The following is a 22,782-nucleotide window of genomic DNA, read 5'->3' as shown; positions in this document are numbered from 1 at the left end:
ATTGGCTACAGCAGAAAAAGTGAAGGTTCTGGAGTGGCCATCTCAATCTCCTGACCTCAATATCATTGAGCCACTCTGCGGAGATCTCAAATGTGCAGTTCATGCAAGACAGCCCAAGAATTTACAGGAACTCGAGGCTTTTTGTCAAGAGGAATGGGCAGCTTTACCATCTGAGAAGATAAAGAGACTCATCCACAAATACCACAAAAGACTTCAAGCTGTCATTGCTGTTAAAGGGGGCAATACACGGTATTAAGAACTGGGGTATGTAAACTTTTGATCAGGGTCATTTGGGTAGTTTCTGTTGTCATTATGATTTAAAAAGAGTAAAACACAGTTGATTGGTAATAAATGGCTTCAGCCAAATGCTAACCATGAGTGAAAGAAAAGTTTTTGTGTTATCATTCATATTCTCTGAAAAATGGCCATGAATCAATTCTGCCAGGGTATATAAACTTATGAGCACAACTGTATATATCATTATTTCAGGTACTTGTATAGTGCCATCAATTTATGCAGCGCTTTACATATATATTATACATTCACATCAGTCCCTACCCTCAAGGAGCTTACAATATAAAGTCCCTAACTCACATTCATACATAGTGGGACCATATTAGACAGGATCTAATTAACCTACCTGCATGTCTTTTGGAGTGGGGGAGAAAACCAGAGTACCCAGAGGAAACCCATGCAGGCACAGGGAGAACATGCAAACTCCAGGTAGGTGGTGTCATGGTTGGGATTTGAACCAGCAACCTTTTTTACTGCTAGGTAAAAGTGCTAACCACTACAACGCTGTGCCATCTTATATTCCTGATCTTGTGCTGTAGTGAACAGTATGCTCCTTGCGATGTACATTTGTAATAAATTACACATGGCCATTAAGGTACTTTCAGAAGTGATCCTTAATGCTTCTAATGGCTTGCTGATGCAGAATTCTCAGATTGCTGACTAGCCGTGTATGAAATATAACAGTGAGAGTCTTCATTTATTCTGCTGAATCCAAATGCTTACTTTGCAGGAGAAAGTTGAACTTTTTTATCCTGGGAGTTTTCCAGCTGTCCTTTCTGAAGCCAGCCTTTAATATCATTGGCATGATTCTCGCAGCTGATGGAGTATATAACGTGGACGATGTGAGTTGTTTATACTTTTCTAATCTTCAGTGGGAATTTGGTGTAATTGTGCTGTAATATTCTGTATAATGCAAATAGAGTAAAAGTTGCTTAATTAACCACATCAATACCAGGCACTTAAACACCTTCCTGCCCAGACCAATTTTGAGCTTTGAGCGCTGTCGCAATTTGAATGACAATTGCGCGGTCATGCTACACTGTACATAAATGAAATTTGTAAATTTTTTATAATTTTTTCCCCACAAATAGAGCTTTCTTTTGGTGGTATTTGATCATCTCGGTTTTTATTTTTTGCTAAACAAATAAAGAAAGATCCAAAATTTTGAAAAATAATATGTTTTTATTTGTTTCAGTTTCAAAACTTTGTAAATAAGTATGTTTTCTCCTTCACTGATGGGCACTGATAAGGCAGCACTGATGGGGCTGCACTGATGGGCACTGATAAGGCAGCACTGATGGGCACTGATGAGCTGGCACCAATGAAGTGGCACTGATGAGGTGGCATTGATGGGCACTGATAGGTGGCACTTATGAGCGACACGGATGGACACTGATAGGTTTCACAAATTGGTACTGATAGCTGGCACGGATTGGCATGGATAGGCGGCATGAATGGGCATGGATAGGCGGCACAGATGGGCATGGATGGGCACTGATAGGTGGCACGGATGGGCACTGATAGGTGGCATGGATGGACACTGATAGGCAACATTGTATTGTATGGTTTTGTGCTGATGAATGCCAATCAGTGCCAAACAATAATGCATGCCAATCAGTGATGTCCATTGTGGGCACTGATTGGCATCCATTGTGGGCACTGATTGGCATTCATTGTGGCACTGACTGGCATCCCTGGTGGTCTAGGGTGGCATACCTGGTGCTGGGCATCCTTGGTGGTCCGGTGGTGTCCCTGGTGGTCCAGTGTGGGCATACTCGGCGGGGGGGGGGGGGGGGGGGGCTGCGCTGATAATTGAACAGCACAGACCCCCCACGTCAGAGGAGCAGCCGATCGGCTCTCCTCTACTCGCGTCTGACAGATGCGAGTGAGGAAAAGCCGATCACCAGCTCTTCCTATTTACACTGTGATCAGCCGTGATTGGACACGGCTGATCACGTGGTAAAGAGTCTCCGTCAAAGACTCTTTACCGAGATCATAGTTGCGGGGTGTCAGACTGACACCCCACAACAACGATCGCCGCGATGTGTGCCCCCGGGGAGCGCAGCGGCTCAAAATCCTGAGGACGGTCCATGACGTCCAGTCAGGATTTTGAAACCACTTTGCAGCTGTCATTTGACAATTGCCGGGCGGCAAGTGGTTAAAGCATACCTCCCAACTTTCTCAGATGGGAATGAGGGACACCTATCAACAAAAGTATGCAGGCATAGGACACACCCCTTGCCATACCCCTTTAAAGGAGAATTGTACAAAAAAATAAGATTGGCTAAACCCACGAGTGCTTTTTTACCACTAGTATTCCTTTATATTGGCTTTTGGAATTTAGAAAATGCAGCCATTTAGAAATCAGATGAAAGGTTTAGCACTGGGAAACACTTTTTGATAGCTAAAAAGTGCATTTTATATATATCTATATAGATCAGACCAAAATGAGGGACAAATGAGGAGGAATGGGGGACAGAGGGACTTTGCTTCAAAGCAGGGAATGGTCCCTCAAAATCAGGGACAGTTCGGAGGTATGGTTTAAAGTGACACTAAACCCCTTTTTTTATTCTATTCAAGTGTAGCAAAGTCCCGGGGCCCCTGAGGTCTAATGGTGACCTCCAGACTTAGGGACAGCTGACATCTTTCTGTGTAGAGTGGGTTACAAGGCATGGTGGGTGTAATACAAGATGAAATGTGTGCTCTAGACACTTTTAGAATGCAAAAAGAGATTTACTGTCTCTTGAACAGAACTGGGAGAGAGAGGGTTAGGGCCAGGACACCCTTAAGCAGATGCACTGATAATTAGCAGAATCCAAGACTATAGAAAGACAGCTATACAGGTGAAGGTCTCCAGCTGGACACCACTTCTGTATAGGTAGGACCGCTATCTCCTATGGCAACAGTCTTGTAGTAGTTACTAACGGTAGTATATTGAACTATTGACAACACAAACAGTTCTCTGTTTATTCCACAATAACTCACTGTGGATCTTAGCTCAATTAACTCCCAGTCTTTCACTAGACTTCAGATCCAATAGCCCCTGAACCCTTTCATTATTAGCACTCAGTATCTTCCTCAAGCGTCACCCTCCGCTTCCCTGCTGGGTCCCTGGCTTGGCACTCACACATACTCTTCAAGCGTCACCCCTGCTGACCCGCTAGGTCCCTGGCTTGGCACCCACTGATGTTCCGCAAGCGTCACCTCTGCTCTCCTGCTGGGTCCCTGGCTTGGCACTCACTGAAGCTTTCCAACTTCTTCACCATCCCCAGCTGATGAGAAGACTGCTCAGGTACTGACTTGGATGGATGGTCCCTTAGCGGCAACAGCTTCCCCTTCTACATCTGACCACAACTGGTTCCCCTTCCTGCAGAACCGCTACTTCTGGTTGGACTGCAGGCCAGCAGTCCCAACCCTACACTGCTCTCCTGCTTCTGGATAGGCCCCAGACAGCCTAGCAGCCAGATGCCCCCAGGATAGGCCTCAGGCTTACGGCCTAGCAGCCTGGGGCATGACAACACAGATCCACACAGACAGCTATTCAGGTGGCACAGAACTCCGATCACCTGACTCCACCTAAATAAATAGGCTCTCCCAGCAGGCCCAGGGACTTAAAGAAACCTCCTCCAATTGGCTGGCACACCTCATTCATTCATAATCTGTTATGCCCTTGTCTTATCCAATATCACCAGCTACCATGCTAGCTAGTGACAGAAGAGAGAAGTGCAGCAATTCCAGAATTATGAGGAAATCAATAGATCGCCTAACAATTGGCCAAGGCAACTATCACCTGGCAACTAAATTTGATAGCAACTCTGCCTAAATATGCCTGCCTAAAATGCTACAGAAGTATGCATTCTTAACTCACAAAATACAAAATATTGCTCTCAGCCTCCTCCAAATCCCCAAATTTCTCTAAATTTTTTTAAAATGTTTTGCTGCTGTAATCTGACATCCTGTAAGAGGGTGGCTACATTCATTCTCCACAGTACCACTGTATGTAGGAAGGTAGCCCCACTCCCCTGCTTGCTTCTGAAAATGACTAGGGACTATGGGGTGTGTAGTGTACATAGGGCAGTGCACATGGCCGCAGCTAATGTGTACTACTCATTCCCTATAAACGGAAATGAGGGGGGTCAGGAGGTATTTAGGGGCTCACAGAGGATGTTACAAAAGAAAGTTACAAATAAAAACATAGTAAGAAACTATTTCATGATAAATAGATTACAGGGACATTAAAGAGGAAGTAAACCCTGATGAGTTTACTTCCTCTTTCACTCCCTGCAAAGGCAAAGCATAATGGACTACTATGCATCGCATAGTAATCCATTATGTGTCACTTACCTGACACAGGAGCCAGCGAAGTCACCGCTGTCCCCTGTAGTCCGGCGCATCCATCTTCTCGGTGGGTCTCGCAGCTCCGCCGCTGTCATTCGGCGAAGCCGTCACTCCCACGCATGCGCACGGTAGCCGACACGCGCGGCAGCTCCGTCATTGGAAATGCCACGTTCAGTGCGCCTGCGCGCCTCTGTCTACGGCGCATGCGCCTTAGACAGCGGTGCCTGTCTTCGGGCAAATAAAAGTGTAGTTTAAGACTTTCAGACCGCAGTATGTGGATTAAAGAGGAAGTAAACCCTGATGAGTTTACTTCCTCTTTCATTCCCTGCAAAGGCAAAGCATAATGGACTACTATGCATCGCATAGTAGCCCATTATGTGTCACTTACCTGACACAGGAGCCAGCGAAGTCACCGCTGTCCCCTGTAGTTCGGCGCATCCATTTTCTCGGTGGGGTCTCGCAGCTCCGCCCCTGTCATTCGGCGAAGCCGTGATGACGTCACTCCCGCGCATGCACACGGGAGCCGAAACGCGGGGCATCTTCGTCATCGAGGATTCCACGCTCAGTGCGCCTGCGTGCCGCAGTCTACGGCGCATGCGCCGTAGACAGCGGTGCCCGTCTTCGGGCAAATATCTCCTAAACCGAATAGGTTTAGGAGATATTTCTTGGACCTGCAGGTAAGCCTTAATCTAGGCTTACCTGTAGGTCAAAGTGTGTTGTAAGGGTTTACAACCACTTTAAATACTGGATGTACACTATATAGATTATTTATGGAGAGTAAAGTGATTGTAAACGGACATTTGTTCCTTTTTAAAAATAACAGACATGTTATACTGACCTGCTCTTTGCAGTAATTTTGCACAGAGCAGACTGGATTCTCATCTTCTTCTCTCCTCCCCCCAATGAATGCACCCATAGCAAGCCTCTTGTTGCAAGCACTGCCATTGCTATCAGAAGCCCTTATATTGAGCATCAAAAGACAGTAATATTGTAATATAATTAGCCCAGGAAGCTGATTATGGTGGATTTACTCAGTGCCTGATATCTGTTTAGTAAGTCATAAAGCATGTGTCCTTTATTTGTGCTGAAGTTTAAAGAAAACCTGTAATCTAGAAGCTGTGCTCAAAATAAGCAAAAATAAGGAGAGGTGACCATCTTGGTGGAGGCAGAGCTTTGCCTCCTCTCCAGCAAGGAAAACCAAGAGTAGCACAGTAGGGATATCAGCAATCATTTAAAATGAATTCCAGATCTGGTGAGACAAGCAATTAGAGGCACAATGCCTTAGATCTCACTGCAGCTATACATTTAGGGGGCTATAGGCACAGTCACAATCCAGGAAGTGCACGGCTATTTTTAAAGAGCAATTTAGGAGAAAAAGTACGATTTTTTTTTAGGGTGCTCAAAATATTTATAATAATATAATATAATTAATATTTATAGATGTTCCCTATAACATAGCAAATCTTCTGCATGAGGGGTAGGAAGAGATGGAGTACCAAAAACATTGAGTACTTTTCAATTGCAGCATTTGTTTAGCAGTTTCAGTATCTCTATTTAGTCTTGAATCTTCAAGCGGGTGCCTGTAGCAAACTCCTAAAGGCTGCTAACAAGGAAAAACAAGATCAGCCCTGAAACGCTCCAGGTCAGGAGGGTAGCATGGGATCTTTGGAGCTTAAACATTGCTGAACACCAAATTAGGAAACATTTACAATTCTCTTTGCTGTCGGCATTAGGTAACTTTATTTTATATATGTGAAATGTCCAAATTGGGCCCGCTTAGCCATTTCCCCTCCTGATGTCATGTGACTTGTTAGTGTTACAAGGTCTTAGGTGTGAATGGGGAGCAGGTGTGTTTAATTTGGTTTTATCGCTCTCAGTCTCTCATACTGGTCACTGGAAGTTCAACATGGCATCTCATGACAAAGAACTCTCTGAGGATCTGAAAAAAGACCGAGACGCCCCCCCTCATTACCGAGACGCCCCCCGATGGGAGGTCGCGAGAGAGAGCCAAAAACCGAAGCCGCTGTGGGGTGGGATAGGGGAGATAGAGGCACCGGGCTGTGTGGCTCGCCGGCCGTGCACCCAGATGCCGCAAGCATCCGCGGCCGCCCCGGGCTCGAGGAACCCTCCACGTCCCGTGCCAGGCTGGCCGGGGTCAACCGCATCAAGCGGGAGCCCGGGGACCGAGTGCCGGCCGGCCGTCACTTGCCGCAGGAGTCGCGCACCATGCTGGCTGGGTCCAAGCTGGCCGGTGAAGTCTTTGTCGTTTTTCAGGGCGGAAAATCACGGAAGTCGCGGATGAGGTCGGATCCGCTTCCCCAGGCCGGGAGGGAGTTCCAGGAGCCCGGACCGGATTCCGGATTTTCCCGCCCCCTCCGCGGAACTAGGGAGCGGATCCGACCTCATCCGTGACTTCCGCGATTTTCCGCCCTGAAAAACTACAAAGACTTCACCGGCCAGCTTGGACCCGGCCAGCATGGCGCGCGACGCCTGAAAAATCTGACAGAGTCCTCGCCGGCCAGCTTGGACAGGCCAGCCAGCTTGCCCCGGGAAGTGTTGCTCTACATAAAGACCCTGAAACGGAGCTGCAGCACGGTTGCAAAGATCATACAGTGGTTTAACGGGACAGGATCCACTGAGAACAGGCCTCGCCATGGTCGACCTTGAACTTGAGTGCATGTGCTCAGCATCATATCCAGCCCATCATGGCTAATTGGGCACATTTTCACTTAGGGGCGGACTCACTTTTGTTGCCAGCGGTTTAGACATTGATGGCTGTGTGTTGAGTTATTTTGAGGGGGCAGCAAATTTACACTGTTATACAAGCTGTACACTCACTACTTTACATTGTAGCAAAGTATAATTTCTTCAGTGTTGTCACATGAAAAGATATAATAAAATATTTACAAAAATGTGAGGGTGTACTCACTTTTGTGAGATTATATAAATGTTTCCGACAATTACATTAATTTGTTGCAAGTTCTGAGAACTGTCTATGACCAGGCCGGACTAGCCATAGGGCACACCAGACATTTGCTCCATTCCATGAGCCAGGGCTGCATGTCCTAACAAGAGCTGGCTAATGTGACAGAGAGCTCCAGAGGGTGGGAACTGCAATATAAAATGTGTGATTATATTGCATATATCATGCACCTAGGTCTCTGTCTGTTGCAAGCCATGTGGGCCTCTAGGGAGTGACACTGCCTCTAAGTCCCACTGGACCAGTCCTCTCTTCGGCCTCCCCGAAAGATGTCAGTGCTCAATGGTAGCTGCCTGTAAAAGCCCTGCAGAGGAAGGCAGAATCTGTTACGCGATGTGCGTAAGCCAGATTATTTTTTCCATATCGGTTCTGGTGCGAGCCTCCAGGGAGGGACTGTGACAGCTTACTGTGCTCGAGTAGTCCCCCCGCTGCAATGTGCCACCTCTTGTGGCACTCAATAGAGATGCTGGCACTCAGTAGAGGATGTTGGCGTTAAAGGGGCTGTAAACCCTTGTTTTTATTTTTTTTTAAATAACAAACATATACTTACCTCCACTGTGCAGTAAGTTATGCACAGAGTGGCCCCCATCAGCCTGGGGTCCCCCGGTGGCTCTATCAGCTCCTCCCCGCATTGGAAAACCACCTTGGGGGTTACCTTGCAGGCACGCTCCCATGTGGCTTTTGTGTCCATAGACACAGAATGCCAAACTCGGTCCTGCAGTATATAGCAGTCTTGTGACTTCTATCAGTGTCTGGTTAAAGCTTGTAGGAGGAATTTTCATTCTCCCATGATTGTCCTATGAGGCCACATGACCCCTGACAGTGCTGATTGGCCCTGTGCTGATCACATGCAGTCTCCCAAGAAAAAAAAAAAAAAACTCTAGAAATACACACCAAACTGAGCATGTGCAGAGTGCCTACAAGGCTATATACTATCAGGAGATGGATTGGGGACAGTGGAGGAAAACTGAGGGTCAGAGAAGACAGGATCAAATAGCCTTTTTTACACAATGCAGAGGAATAACTCCTTAGGTTCCACATTGTGAATAACAATCATGCTTTACTGCATCACAGACTGATTTTACTGTTGTGAGTTTAGTAACACTTTAACTGTTTTGGGTAAATTTATTTTAGCTTTTTTGTTTGTTTGTTTTAACTAGTGTTTTGGCAATGGAACACAATCGGACTTGGCAGCAAGAGAGCAGGGATGGGTGGGGCTTCGGCCTGACCACGAAAGATACAGGTGCTCTTGCACAGTGCGCCGGTATATTTGGTGTAATGACACAAAATTTAAACTGACAACGGTAGCTTGGATTGTCTGCCATGCTACCGTGGTCAGTTTACTTGTAGGAGGAGTAGCACAGGCAAGATCAACCAGGTATATTAGCGCATCAGCAGCGAGAAATACAGTGCAAACATGAGAAATTACATTTATTTAATTTAAAGAGACAGTGCGATGTTTATTATTTTTGACTTTACCAACATTTTACCATATACATGGCTGTTTGAGTCACTGAGCTCTGTAAAACCTAGCCTTTTTTTTTTTTTTGTACGGGGGTAAGGAGAAATTGGAAATCATGGGACAAGGAGACAAGAGCACCACCTTATGGCTTCAAATGAAAGTACTAATTTTGTTTATATGAAATATTTCATGCAATGTCTAAGAAAGAAAACAAAAGAAATTAAGCACTTTTATTTTCGTTTTAAGAAAATGTATATACACATATTTGAGCAAAAACTTCCTTCAGTTGGCATCCCTTCCCAGATATCAAGGATAACTTGCCACAAATTTGTGGCAGTGTTGAATTATAAATCTGGTAACTTGCAACATTTTCACTGGCAAGTTGCAGAGTACTTGAAGCTTCTAGTTGACACTTTTCCAATTTGTAGCACATTTGCATAAGTCTCTAGCTAAAACAAAGTTGCAGTGGTGAGTCTACAACAAGAGCTCTGCAAGTCTACAGCATGAAAATTCAGCCACAGTGACCCCTGTGGTGGGATGACTATTGCACAACATAACTGAACCAGAACTTGCAGCCGACTTGCAGAATGTTTGCAAAGAAAGTTGATCTGGAGTCCTGCAATGCGGACTTGCTGCAATTGTGCAACAAACTTGTGAAGCCTGACAAGTCTAGCAATAGCTTAGCAAGTCATTTTCAAACTTGTAACACAATTGCTTGCTATCTGGGTTATTACCTCTGAATTTATAGCCCATGTGTCATCACTCATCTTGTGTATTCTGTGTCTTGCAGGTATCAACTCGCAGCATTGCCTTTTGGATGAACATTATTCTTGGTTTCTGCACTGTTATAGCACTGTGGCCCATTGGAATACTTTTCAGAGAAGCCAAAGTTCACTTGGCAGAGAAGAGTATGGGGACAAAATTTGCAGTTTTTCAGGTAAAATTTACTCTCTCTTGATAAGTCCTTCTATCATGGATTTCAAAAACGTTTTCTGTGATATTTCAGGTCCATTGACAGTTTTGATCATATGACGATAACATCACAGAGTTTATGTTGTGCCTTTGTTTTCCAGACGCTTCTCATCCTCACCACTTTACAAACGTCAATCTTCAATATGTTGGGCAGTTATGGAGTTCTTCCTTGTGTTCCCCCCTATTCATATAAAGCCAGAGCTAGTAGTAAGTATCCATTTGGTCTCATAAATATCAAAAATGACATGAACCACTTCAGCCCACGGAAGGATTTACCCTCTTCCTGACCAGAGCATCTTTTGCGATTCGGCACTGCGTCATATTAGCTAACAATTGCACGGTCGTGCATCGTTGTACCCGAACAAAATTGACGTCCTTTTTTTCCCCACAAATAGAGCTTTCATTTGGTGGCATTTGATCACCTCTGCGGTTTTTATTTTTTGCGCTATAAACAAAAAAAGAGGGACGATTTTGAAAAAAAAGCAATATTTTTTACTTTTTGCTATAATAAATATCCCCCAAAAATATATTTAAAAAATTGTTTCCTCATTTTAGGCCGATATGTATTCTTCTACCTATTTTTCGTAAAAAAATCGCAATAAGCGTATATTGATTGGTTTGCGCAAAAGTTATAGCATCTACAAAATAGGGGATAGATTTATGGCATTTTTATTATTAATTATTTTCTTACTAGTAATGGCCACGATCTGCGATTTTTATCGGGACTGTGACATTATGGCGGACACATCGGACACTTTTGACACTATTTTGGGACCATTGTCATTTATACAGCGATCAGTGCTATAAATAGCCACTGATTACTGTAAAAATGACTCTGGCAATCAAGGGGTTGAGTGTGTTCTAGGGAGTGATTCTAACTGTGGGGGGGGGGTGGGCTACCACTGACATGACAATGATCACTGCTCCCAATGACAGGGAGCAGTATTATCCCTGTCATTTCACTAGGCACAACAGGGAAATGCCTTGTTTACATAGGCATCTCCCCGTTCTGCTTCTCCGTCTCATGATCACGGGCCTGCAGTGAACATCGAGTTTGCAGGACCCGCAGGAACGCTCTAGCGGCGTGCGGCAGGCGCGTGCCATTGGCAAATTCAAAGGGACGTACAGGTACGCCCATTTGCCCGTACGAGCCATTTTGCCAAAATATATGTGTGTGCGGCGGTTGGCAAGTGGTTATTAATTAATAAACATCTAGATCAGTGGTTCTTAACCTGGGGTCAGGACCCCTTTGGGGAGTCGAATGACAATTTGCCAGGGGTCACTGAATCCTGGGCTGTTCCTGAAACCCGCACCGCTCTCCCAGCCTTGTCATGGCCGTCCAGCAGGGCTGTCCCTGCAGCCTGTGACCACCCAGCTTGGCTGTTCCTGGAGCCCGCGGCCGCCCACTCAGCCTCTTCGCAGTCGCCCATTCAGTTCATGGCATGGCTAGGGGGCAGAGACTAGAGGTCAGCTGACTGTTGAGGAATATGAAGTGGGAGGGGCTGAAGGAGACCCTATCTCCTGATTTTGGCATAGGTGTCACTGCTGTGAGACACCACATAGTCGGAGACACAGTGAAGCCGGAGACACAGTGAGTAATACTGCCTATGATTAGAGTTGCCATTAAAAGTCCCCACTACAGTTCTCACATTAGCAGATGGCCTTGATCAAGAGCACCTAAATTGGATGATCAGAACTCTCCCCAGCACTGTCACTCATCCCACCTCTCACCAGCACTGCCACTAATCCCATTCCCCCCACCAAGAAGTAAGAGAAGGAAAATAGAGAATACATGGAAGGGAGTGGAAAAGAGGGAGAGGAACAAAGAAAAAAGGGAGAGAAAGAATAAGAGAAAGAGAGAGATAGGGGGGAAAAAATTAAGAAAATAGGTTAGAGAGAGATAAAAGGAAAAAAAAGGAGAACAAAGAGAGTGATGCATCCTAAAATGTACCATAAGGGGCTTTAATACTGTACGCATGGAAGGGACACAGGGAGTGCTAAATATCCAAGGGTTAGGGGTGCACATTACTTGTCTTGGCTTGGGTGCTGACAACCCATGCTACGAAAATAATGTTAGTGTTAGGGGTCCCCACAACTTGGGAAATTTTATCAAGGGGTCACGGCACTAGTAAGGTTGCGAACCATTGGTCTAGATGATAATCATTCTTGTTATGATGTAAAAAGTCCTCACCTCCTGTATCTGCAAATGTTAAAGCAAAACTCCAGCTTTGTGAAAAATATTATGAAATGATATATTGATACCTCTAGAACGTTGTACGATTTTATATTTGCAGCACAGCTATGATCAGGATGTAAGCCATCATTAGGGCTTCATAACAACACAGGACTTCCAGCTGTGTGACAGGAATCTTGCACAGCCTTTTCCTCTAATTGTCAGGGATGTTTTTCTTCTCCTTGTAGTCCAATATACTATAGCGCTGATGTAAACACATTCACTGCGCTGATACTGAGCCTCTCAGGCCAACTGACCAACCTATTCTTGACTTTAATGGCATAAACTGAGATCTGGGTTCACACTATGTGTGGAGAGGCCCGCAGCAGGGTCCCTGTTTCAGGTCTGAATTAGGCCAAAGACGCACAGGAGATGTGTGAACCGGGTCCATTGAGAGCTGGTGACAATCTTCTGTCATGAGAATGGGATGTGGGGAAACCCACATTCCAGTTTGCATAAGTGTGAACCCAGCCTCACTGTCCACAACATCGCCCAGGAAGACCCTGAAAGCACAGGAGGCCCAGAGAATCATGGGAAATGTAGTTTTAGGAACTACCTAACAAACTGTAGTTCCTCCAGGTGAATAGCATACCTCCCAACTGTCTCTGATTTGGAGCAATGTCCCTCTGTCCCTCATTCTTCCTCATTTGTCCCTCCTTTTGGTCTGATCTATATAAATGTATACAAAAATGCACTTTTTATCTATCTTAAAGTGTTTCCCAGTGCTAAACCTTTCATCTGATTTCTAAATTGCTGCATTTGTAAATTCTGAAAGCCAATATGAAGGAATAGCAGTGGTAAAAAAGCACTTGTGGGTTTAACCAATCTTGTTTTTTTTTGTACAATTCTCCTTAAAGGGGGCATGGCAAGGGGTGTGTCTTATGCTTGCATACTTTTGCTGATAGGTGTCCCTCATTCCTATCTCAGAAAGTTGTGAGGTATGGAATAGTAATTTAAAAGACATCAGGAAAGGAGGAGTGATATGACATATCTACTAATATAGGATATATGGCGATAGAAGCAAATACTGTATTTAAAAAATGAATTGTTTGATTTGGTGGCAGTTCCCATGTATAATATGCTTGGGGGGGGATTTAAAGTGTTTGTGAACCCTTACAGCCCAATCAGTTTAAAATAGACATGATAAGCAAAACATTTGTTTTTAAAGAAGAAGTAAAGGGGAAAAAATAAATAAATAAAAAACACACCCTGCAAGGCAAAGACATAATGAGCTAGTATGCATAGCATACTAGCTCATTATAAATAACTTACCTGAGAACGAAGCCCCCGAAGCGGTCCTCCGTCTTCCTCTTTGCCGCTGCCATGGATCTCGGAGCGACTTCTGGGTCTCGCGGCTCCGGCGCTGTGATTCGCCCGGAGCCGCGATGACGTCACTCCCGCGCATGCGCAGGGAGCCGACACTCGCGGCATATCGCCGCAATCTGCGGCCTGCCCAGTGCGCCTGCGCGCCGCTGTCTACGGCGCATGCGCCGTAGACAGTGGTGGCTGTCTTCGGGTAAATATCTCCTAAACCGTATAGGTTTAGGAGATATTTCTTGGACCTACAGGTAAGCCTTAATCTAGGCTTACCTGTAGGTCAAAGTGGTTTGTAAGGGTTTACAACCACTTTAATTAGGGTTGCTTCGATACCTGAAACCTATACCTTTGCCGTGCGATTTGAGCCAATACAAAATGAAAGGGCTCAAATCTCACAGCAAAGAATCATATGCGCTTTGAACAGGAATGCAGTCCGATTACTGTCTGAATCACATGCAGTTTCCCCCACAGCTCCTGTGTGGATCCAGGCTTGTCATCGGAACTTCTGCTTGGGTTCACACAAAATCGGGGCACAAAACCACTTGTGATTTGGACAGGAATCGCAATGCATTCCTTTTCCACGAAGAATTTTTATTATTTTTTCAAAGTAACAGCAAGCGAATACAAGGCCACAGTAAGACTTCAATCTGTACAGCGCATCATGAGCGGCCAACATGACCTTACATACACTCATCCATAAGCAACAGTTGTAACAATTAAACGCAGCAAATTCCAAACAGTAAGTTTCCAGTAATGGAACTGTATCACTTAGGTACACGCCTTCATTCCAGCTTGCTCAAGATAGCATTGCGCCCTACGTTCCCTCCAAACTGTTGCACCCCTGATGTCAATGGCACGCATGTGCGCTAGTAACTCCTACAAGATAGCTAGGGGGGGGGGGGGGGATCTGGGAGCTCCAAAAAGAAAAGAAAGAAAAAAAAAAGGGGGGGGTGGAGATAGGAAAGGAAAGAGGGGGCCAGATAGGACTTAGAGGGGAAAGACAATGAGTTAGAGGAAAGGGGGGAAGGCTTAGAGAAGCCCTCGGACGGGATGGGGGTGGGGTCACCCACCAGCTACCCTCTCCGTCTCAGTGAAGCAGCCAAGGGGGAAGCACCAGTACACTCCAGAGCAGCAGCTATATCCAGATAGGCAGTGCCTTATGCACCGCCCACTTGGGGAATGCCAGTCGGGAAGAATCCCTCTTTCAAGGTGCTACTGTCTCTTAATTTTGCATCAAAGCAAGGTATCTATGGGAAGATTTGAAAGTCCGCCACGCCTCCTAGACTGCGGAAAAGCTGGCAACCCTGTCATGCGCCATATGAATCAGCTCCTCCATTGCTTCTATACGGTTAATGCGATGAAACCAGCTTTTAATCGAGGGGGGGGGGGGGGGGACATGGATCTCCAAAGTACCGGAATACAAAGCCTAGCAGCATTGGTCATATGCATCGCCAAAGATTTAAACTATTTCTTTTGGGGAATGTTAGATAGGTGTAGTAAATATTGTGCTGGGTTGAACTCCAAAGCTAAGGGTGAAATCTCAGTGATTACTTCATTGACTTCCCTCCAGTAAGGCTGAATCAAAGGGCAGCCCCCGCAATGCATTCCTGTTCAAATTGCATGCAATTCTTTGCACTGCGGTTTGAGCCCATTTTGTATGGGCTTATATTGCACCACAAAGGTACTCGGTATTGGCCAGTGCTTGACTGAAAGTATTGGTACTCGCCGCTAAAAATACGGTATCGGTGCAACCTTATTTTTAATTTATACGTAAGAACCTTTTTTCCTTTTTTTTTTTGATCACATAATCTGTTGTCAGTTGCACAAGGGACTTGGAGGGGTAGGTTTGGAGAATCAGAAGCACACTGTGAATGGTTGTTCAGGGATTGGGGGAGTTGGAACGGCAGCACAAGTCTGGTCATTGCAAGACAGGAAGGCATTTCTTCCAACACAGCTAGAAAACTGACCACACTAGAATAGATATAATCCCATGCCTAGAGTTTGAAATAGGAAAGCAAGGGGACTGGCAGGATCCCCAGGAATTTCACACAAAGGAAGCAATACACAGAGAACAGGATATTTTTTAAACACAGGTACATGGTACAGCAGGCACATATCAGGAATATGAAATGGTTGGGGTAACATAATCTTTAATTCTAGATTTCTATAGCACTTTTCTCCCTGGGGACTCAAAGTATTTTATCTGCTGTTGGGGGCAGACGGTGAGTCAGCCATCTTGTGTGCTTAGTAGAATATCATACTAGAGCTAATTTTACACAGGAGCCAGTTAATCTACCAAAATTTTTTTGGGGTGTGGGAGAAAACTAGAGTACTTCATAGAATCCCACTCAAGGACATAGAGAACATGCAAACTCCATGTAGATAGTGTTCTAGTGTTCTGACCAGGTTTTGAAGCGGGGACCCCAGCCCTGCAAGGAAAAAGTAATAACCATTCAAATTGGACAAAGCTGAACTTTAGGCCTACTTCACAACATGTGCAGAGTCATGAATTTTTCTGCACGTGTTCTTCAAGGGTACAAAGAAAACAATAGTCTTCTATGTGCCCTGTTTACACCAAAATATTGGTATCACAGGCCGATTTTTCCAACTCAGGACTCTATAATGCCTATGCTGTTTTCTGCACGAAAAAAACCCTCATGTGACATCAACATTGTGGTGTGAACAAGGCCTATAGAGAACAGTTGTTTTCTTTGTACCCTTGCAAATTATTTATATTTCATATTCCTGCACAGAAAAAAAAACTGACTTGACAGTAGCATTATGGTGTGAACAGGTCACCTGCGAACAATTGTTTTCTATGTATCCTTGCAGAGACATACATGACAATTAAAAATGCATATTGTGTGAACAAGCTTATGCAAATCTAATCTAAGCTTTTTTTGCATTAATCTTTATGCACTTATGGTGTGAACGAGTCCCTGTAAGGGAAAATGGGATTTAGGCCTTGTTTACACCATGGGGGAGATTTATTAAAACAGGTACATTCCGAAACTGGTGCAGCTGTGCATGGTAGCCAATCAGCTTCTAACTTCAGCTTGTTCAAATAAGTTTTGGCAATGGAAAACCTGGAAGTTGATTGATTTCTATGCAGAGTTAAACCCGATTTTGCACTCTTCCGTTCTAGTAAATCAACCCCCATATGTGCATAAAAACCGATGGACGAAACTAAATTTCATTGGTGGCAAGGTCAACTTGTTAGATATTTGTCTTGTTTTATTGACTTGTACCTGTCAACCCCTTTCATGTGCATATGCCAGGAAGCTAAATAACAGCTGTCACCGCAAAAAGGCTGCAGTTGCGCGGATGCCTCCCATCAAGGCAGAGTTTTTCCTTTTTTTTTTGTCGGCGCTGTGATTGAAGATAGATTTACATTGCTGGGCATTTTTTTTTTAAATAAAGGAATTGTCAAAAACTGCTGTCATTTTTACTTTTTTGGCGCTTTTTTTGGTGAATGGGTAAGGGGTACAATTTACTGGATACCCATTCACATAAGGGGGTCCCCCTTGGTAAAGGGGGCTTCCAGATTCCGATAAGCCCCCACCCTATGTTGCAAGCATGTGGCCTGGTTCAGTCCAGGAGGGGGGGTGCTCTCTTGCCCCCCTTTTCCTGCGACCTGCCAGGTTGCATACTCGGATAAGGGCCTGGTATGGATTTTGGGGGGACCCCCCCATTCCATTTTTCTTTTAAATTTTGGTGCGGGGTCTGGTAATGGACTGGGGGAGGAACCCACGCCGTTTTTTCAATGATTTTTTTTATATATATATATATATATATATATATATATATATATATATATATATATTGCTGGGATCCGACAATACATTACAGCCGCAAGCAGTTTTAAATTACATGTTTTCCTTTGGAAGTGTAATTTTGCTGTGGTGTGTTAAGCCTCATACACACGATAGGACTTTGTACAAACTTTCCCTTGGATTTTTGTACAAAGGGCGTCGGCCCTGAACTTGTATTGCATACACACAGCAGGACTTTTTCAGCCAACTTTTACCAAATCACGTGTTTTTTCTGCTCTTTACCGCCACCCTTTGGTCAAATTCTGTATTGTTGTCTGATCTTTTTCATTGGTTCTGAGCATGCCTGTTTGTACTTGGAGCAAAGTCTGATCGTGTGTACAGAAAATCATAGGACTTTTGTACAATCGGACTTTTGTTGCCAGAAAGTTTGTCCATTCGCACAGCCAACAAAAGTCAGATGAAAACCAAAAAAGTTTGTCCGATGGAGCGTACACACGGCCGGATGTTGCTCCAAAACAGCTAATTTGCATGTTTGTTGTCAAAAAGTCTGATCGTGTGTATGGGACTTTATGAACATAGGAAGGATGCGCTACTTTACAGGCAGGAGACCCCCCAGGCACATTATTTAAAGGAATATTTAATTTTTATTGTTTCACTTTAAGCATTATTAAAATCACTGCTCCTGAAAAAACTGCTGTTTTTAAAACAATTTTTTGCATTGATACATGTCCCCTGAGGCAGGCCCCGGGTCCCCAAACACTTTTTATGGCAATAACTTATAACTTATGGCAAGAGCACTTTTGATTTCACGTTCGTCTCTCATAAGGCCCATACACACGATCAGACTATTTGACAACAACCATGCAAATTAGCTGTTTTAAGGCAACATCCGACCGTGTGTACGCTCCATCGGACAAACTTTTTCAGTTCTCATCGTACTTTTGTTGGCTGTGCGAATGGACAAACTTTCTGGCAACAAAAGTCAGATGGAGCACTTGACCAAAGGTGGCGGTAAAGAGCAGAAAAACCACATGATTTGGTGAAAGTTGGCTGAAAAAGTCCTGCTGTGTGTATGCAATACAAGTTCTCGGCCGACGCCCTTTGTACAAAAATCCACAGGAAAGTTTGCACAAAGTCCGATCCTGTGTATGAGGCTATAGACTTTAATGGTGCTCGCATGTTCTGCTGCAAACCGAACAGTTTTAAGCCTCATACACACGATCGGAGCAAACTTTCCTGTGGATTTTTGTACAAAGGGCGTCGGCCGAGAACTTGTATTGCATACGCATAGCAGGACTTTTTCAGCCAACCTTCACCAAATCATGTGGTTTTTCTGCTCTTTACCACCACCTTTGGTGAACTTCTGTATTGCTGTCTGATCTTTTGCATTGGTTCTGAGCATGCGCGTTTGTACTTTGTACAAAAGTCCTATGGTTTTCTGTACATACGATCAGACTTTGCTCCATCGGACTTTTGTTGCCAGAAAGCTTATCCGTTCACACAGCCAACAAAAGTCTGATGAAAATCGAAAAAGTTTGTTCGATGGAGCGTACACGCGGTCGGATGTTGCTCCAAAACAGCTAATTTGCATGTTTGTTGTCAAAAAGTCTGATCGTGTGTATGGGCCTTTAAGCTCATCCATAGTCTTGGCAATCATCTTCTAGCCTAGTCCATCTTTATGTAGAGCAACAATTCTTTTTTTCAGATGCTCAGAGAGTTCTTTGCCATGAGGTGCCATTTAGAACTTCCAGTGATCAGTATAAGAGAGTTTAACACCCTGCTCCCCATTCACACCTGAGACCTTGTAACACTAACGAGTCACATGACACCGTGGAGGGAAAATGGCTAATTGGGCCAAATTTGAACATTTTCCCTTAGGGGTGTACTCACTTTTGTTGCCCTAGGTTTAGACATTAATGGCTGTGTGTTAAGTTATTTTGAGATCCTGTCCAATGTGAGGGGTGTACTCACTTTTGCGAGATCCTGTATGTGTACAGCATGTATATTTTTCCAATATTTTATTTGTTTTAATGAACGAATTACAACTCTGCTTTTGTTTGGGACATTTTTCTTAGAATTTTGATATATTTTCAGTTGCTGTTTAGCAACCATATATACCAGTGTGATGAAAGTTTAAAGTATAACTAAAGGCAAAACTTATTTTTTTAGTTTTGGATAGCGTGGAAAGGGATTAGAACACCTGTCAGTTTTTATTACTGTCTTTGCCCCTGTTAAGGAGATTCACCCTCTCTATTTGTCCTGTTTACATAAGCGTGCACATGGGGTGTGCCAGGTGTACCTGGGCACATCCTAATAACCCTGTGCGATGCAGATTCCCCCTGATCAACCCCCCTCTTCCCCCATGGCAGCTGAGGCTAATAGAGCAGGGATATGCAATTAGCGGATCTCCAGCTGTTGCAGAACTACAAGTCCCATGAGGCATAGCAAGAATCTGAAAACCACAAGCATAATGGGACTTGTAGTTTTGCAACAACTGGAGGTCCGCTAATTGCATATCCCTCATAGTGAAAGGGAGTGAAAAGGGACTGGGAGAATCTATGTCCTCAATCCCTTTTTCTGTTATTTCACCAAAGCACCCAATGGGGCTTCTAACAAATTGTAAAAAATAATAAAGAAAACACTGTAACTAATAAATAAAATTGTAAACATTTTTAAAAAATAATAACAAAATAAAATGATAAAAATAAAAAAACACCAATCTCTGTTCCACTGACAGCAATCTGTGCCCTTACTGACAAAGTCAACTGCCCCACTGACACCGTTATCTGCGCTATTGACTGACACCAGCCTCTGCCCTACTGACACGTCCACTGCAATACTGACACTGTCCACTGTACTAATGTACATGTGTATATGAGCTTTGGGATGCACACCCTAATGCAGCAGGCGGCACACACCTACTGTATGCCTGTTTACCATTATTATTGAAAGTAAAATAATCCCATATTTTGGGTTGCCCTCAGAAAAGTAATAGAGGGGAAATTTTCCACTGGGGACACTGGTTCTGGTGACCTGGGGGTCCTCAAGCAATTACCTTAATTTGCAGCGATTTCCTCTCACTTCCTGTTCGGCTATGGGACAGGAAGTGAAGGTAAATCTCAATGGGACAAAGATGGCAAAAAATAAACCTTATGAGGGTTATAACCCTCCCTAACTATCCAAAATGGAAAAAAAAAAGTTTTGTCTATAGCTCTACTTTAAATCGTTCTGAACCTTCACAAACACTGCATTTAGTGTGTTTGCCCCAATGTGCTCTCTCTATCAGCTTCTACGTAATCACATGCCATCTCTCTATATTAGAGTAGCCTGGATTTTCAGTTTATAATGTGTATTGGATAATGGCAAGGCCATAGGCTTCTGTTATTATCTATTTGATATGGGATGTTGTCCCACGGTTGGAATTTGCAGTGAAGCTAAAATAAATATGTACTTGTTTGGGAACAGCCTCATGAGAAGACAATTTTTTCACACATCTTTCAAGGATTTAGAACTTGGCAGGGATTTATTTTCACGTACGGTTTCTTCAATACCTTAGCTGCCTATCACATCCCATATTATTTATCTTCTGCCCCATCAAATGTTCTGGTTTGTCTAGGTTTTTTGCTGTAAAGCTTGCCCTCACTTCCAGTGCTGCTGAACATTGTCTCGGGAATAGGGCAAAATCATCCCAACAAGTATGTAGACCAGGGATATGCAATTACCGGACCTCTAGCTGTTGCAGAACTACAACTCCCATGAGGCATAGCAAGACTCTGACAGCCACAAGCATGACACCCAGAGGCAGAGCATGATGGGAATTGTAGTTTTGCAACAGCTGGAGGTCCGCTAATTGCATATCCATGATATAGACAGAACTGCAAAACTGAGAATTTGAAGGAGACTCCATTATTCTTAGCAATTTCTACTGAAACCTATAACTGGCTAATCATCTAGAATTCAATTTTTTTTTAAATATTTTTTAAAGCTCCAATGGAAAGGAAGGAGGGGGGAGGATGCTTGGAACCCCTGAAATGCGTTGGATTCTTGATCTAATACAACTTATCGTGAGGGACATCTTTAGAGTGGCGCTCTTTTCCTTTTTCCTACTACTACTTTTTTTTTTTTAGAAGAACCCTGCGGAGGGATTTCAATTTCCTTTAGATTCACCTTCAACTATGTAGTGCATAGGCCTGCCTGATTGTACACAAATTGAAAGTTTCTAGGTTTGACCTCCTATTATACGGTTTTAGAAAATCTAAAAGAAAATTGTATAATGTATACCCAGCTTGACACCCCTCAGTCTCACCATTTTTAAATAAAAGCGAAGAGACAGAAGTTCTAATGGTTCCCCGTTTTACTAAAAGTTTATAGAGGAACTTGTCCCCATTGGAAAGATTGATGGACTCGATGAACACCATCACTGAGACAGGAAGGGACACAGCAAATCAAACCTTTTCCACTCCATCAAAAGTAAAATGAATAATTAGGCTGGAGTTATACTCCAACATTTTCAAATTTGTAGTGAAAAAATCGTTTTGAAATGCTAATACCTCCTATGAAATCTTTACTGCAATAAGGAGAAATGTAAATCAATTAATGTCAGGAATATTACAATATGACTTGGTCTGAATATTCTTATTCTACAATTGGTTCCAAATAATATTCAAAGCAATTCTGAATGCATTTAGTTTGTTTTTGTAATCTGGACGTGTAATAATTTTGTTTTTCAGTGATGAACAGCCATTTGATCATCATAGAGACATTTCTGCTGACTGTCTTGGCACGCATTGCCTACAGGAAGAAGGATGATGTGGCTGGATATAAATCTAAGGCACTTCCTGTGTGAAGGGGCAATATTGCTGCATGTATTCAATGATGCACTGTACACAATTTGTGTGGATAGGTACACAAAATATGGGCTTATTTTACAAAGAAGAGCAAAGTGCAGTGTACAAATTGTGCTCGGCCATGCCAACCATTCTGGTAGTTGTGAATGACTGATAAACTGGCACAGATTTATAAACCTTTTAGATAGATCTATAAAGATAGATTGTAAAGGCATTATATAGATATTTATGAAGCAACCTAAAAAGTCTGCAATCCTTCACATTATGGAGAAATAAACTTTTTTAAAACATTATGCAAATGCTTAGTGTGGATATCTTGATGCATTCAACCTGCTTATGCTGCAAAGTGTGGTTCTAAATTACAACTGAAAATGAGAGATCTGGTACAACAATGCTCATATTGTAAACTCAGCTGGTAATGGGCTCAGACTTGGGTACATTCAGCCTGCCCATACATGGTTCAAATCTCGGCTGGTCCCGGCCGAGATTCCAACTGTCTATTGCCAGCTTATGGGCTTGTGATAAAAGACTTTGGGCTTGTGCCAATGGGCAAATGTGGTATGCTT

At 43.7% G+C, this 22,782-nt stretch overlaps 1 protein-coding gene across 1 annotated transcript in view; it reads left to right on the top strand.

Annotated features, from left to right (window-relative positions):
- SLC51A (solute carrier family 51 member A) overlaps positions 1-22,509 on the top strand; it is a 49,565-nt gene extending 27,056 nt beyond the window's left edge. Inside the window, exons 6-9 of the mRNA XM_077487592.1 lie at positions 1,025-1,136; positions 9,865-10,011; positions 10,148-10,253; positions 22,100-22,509. Coding sequence (XP_077343718.1) covers positions 1,025-1,136; positions 9,865-10,011; positions 10,148-10,253; positions 22,100-22,215 — 481 coding nt within the window. The 3' untranslated portion in view covers positions 22,216-22,509. The remainder of the gene's footprint in view (positions 1-1,024; positions 1,137-9,864; positions 10,012-10,147; positions 10,254-22,099) is intronic.
- Positions 22,510-22,782: the final 273 nt, after the last annotated feature.

Source organism: Lithobates pipiens, unplaced genomic scaffold, assembly GCF_037356315.1.
Source record: "Lithobates pipiens isolate NorthernLeopardFrog02 unplaced genomic scaffold, aLitPip1_a1.2 Scaffold_18, whole genome shotgun sequence".
Classification (NCBI taxonomy): Eukaryota; Metazoa; Chordata; class Amphibia; order Anura; family Ranidae; genus Lithobates; species Lithobates pipiens.
Note: the sequence above shows the minus strand (reverse complement) of the source record. Positions and strands in the feature narration are given on the sequence as shown.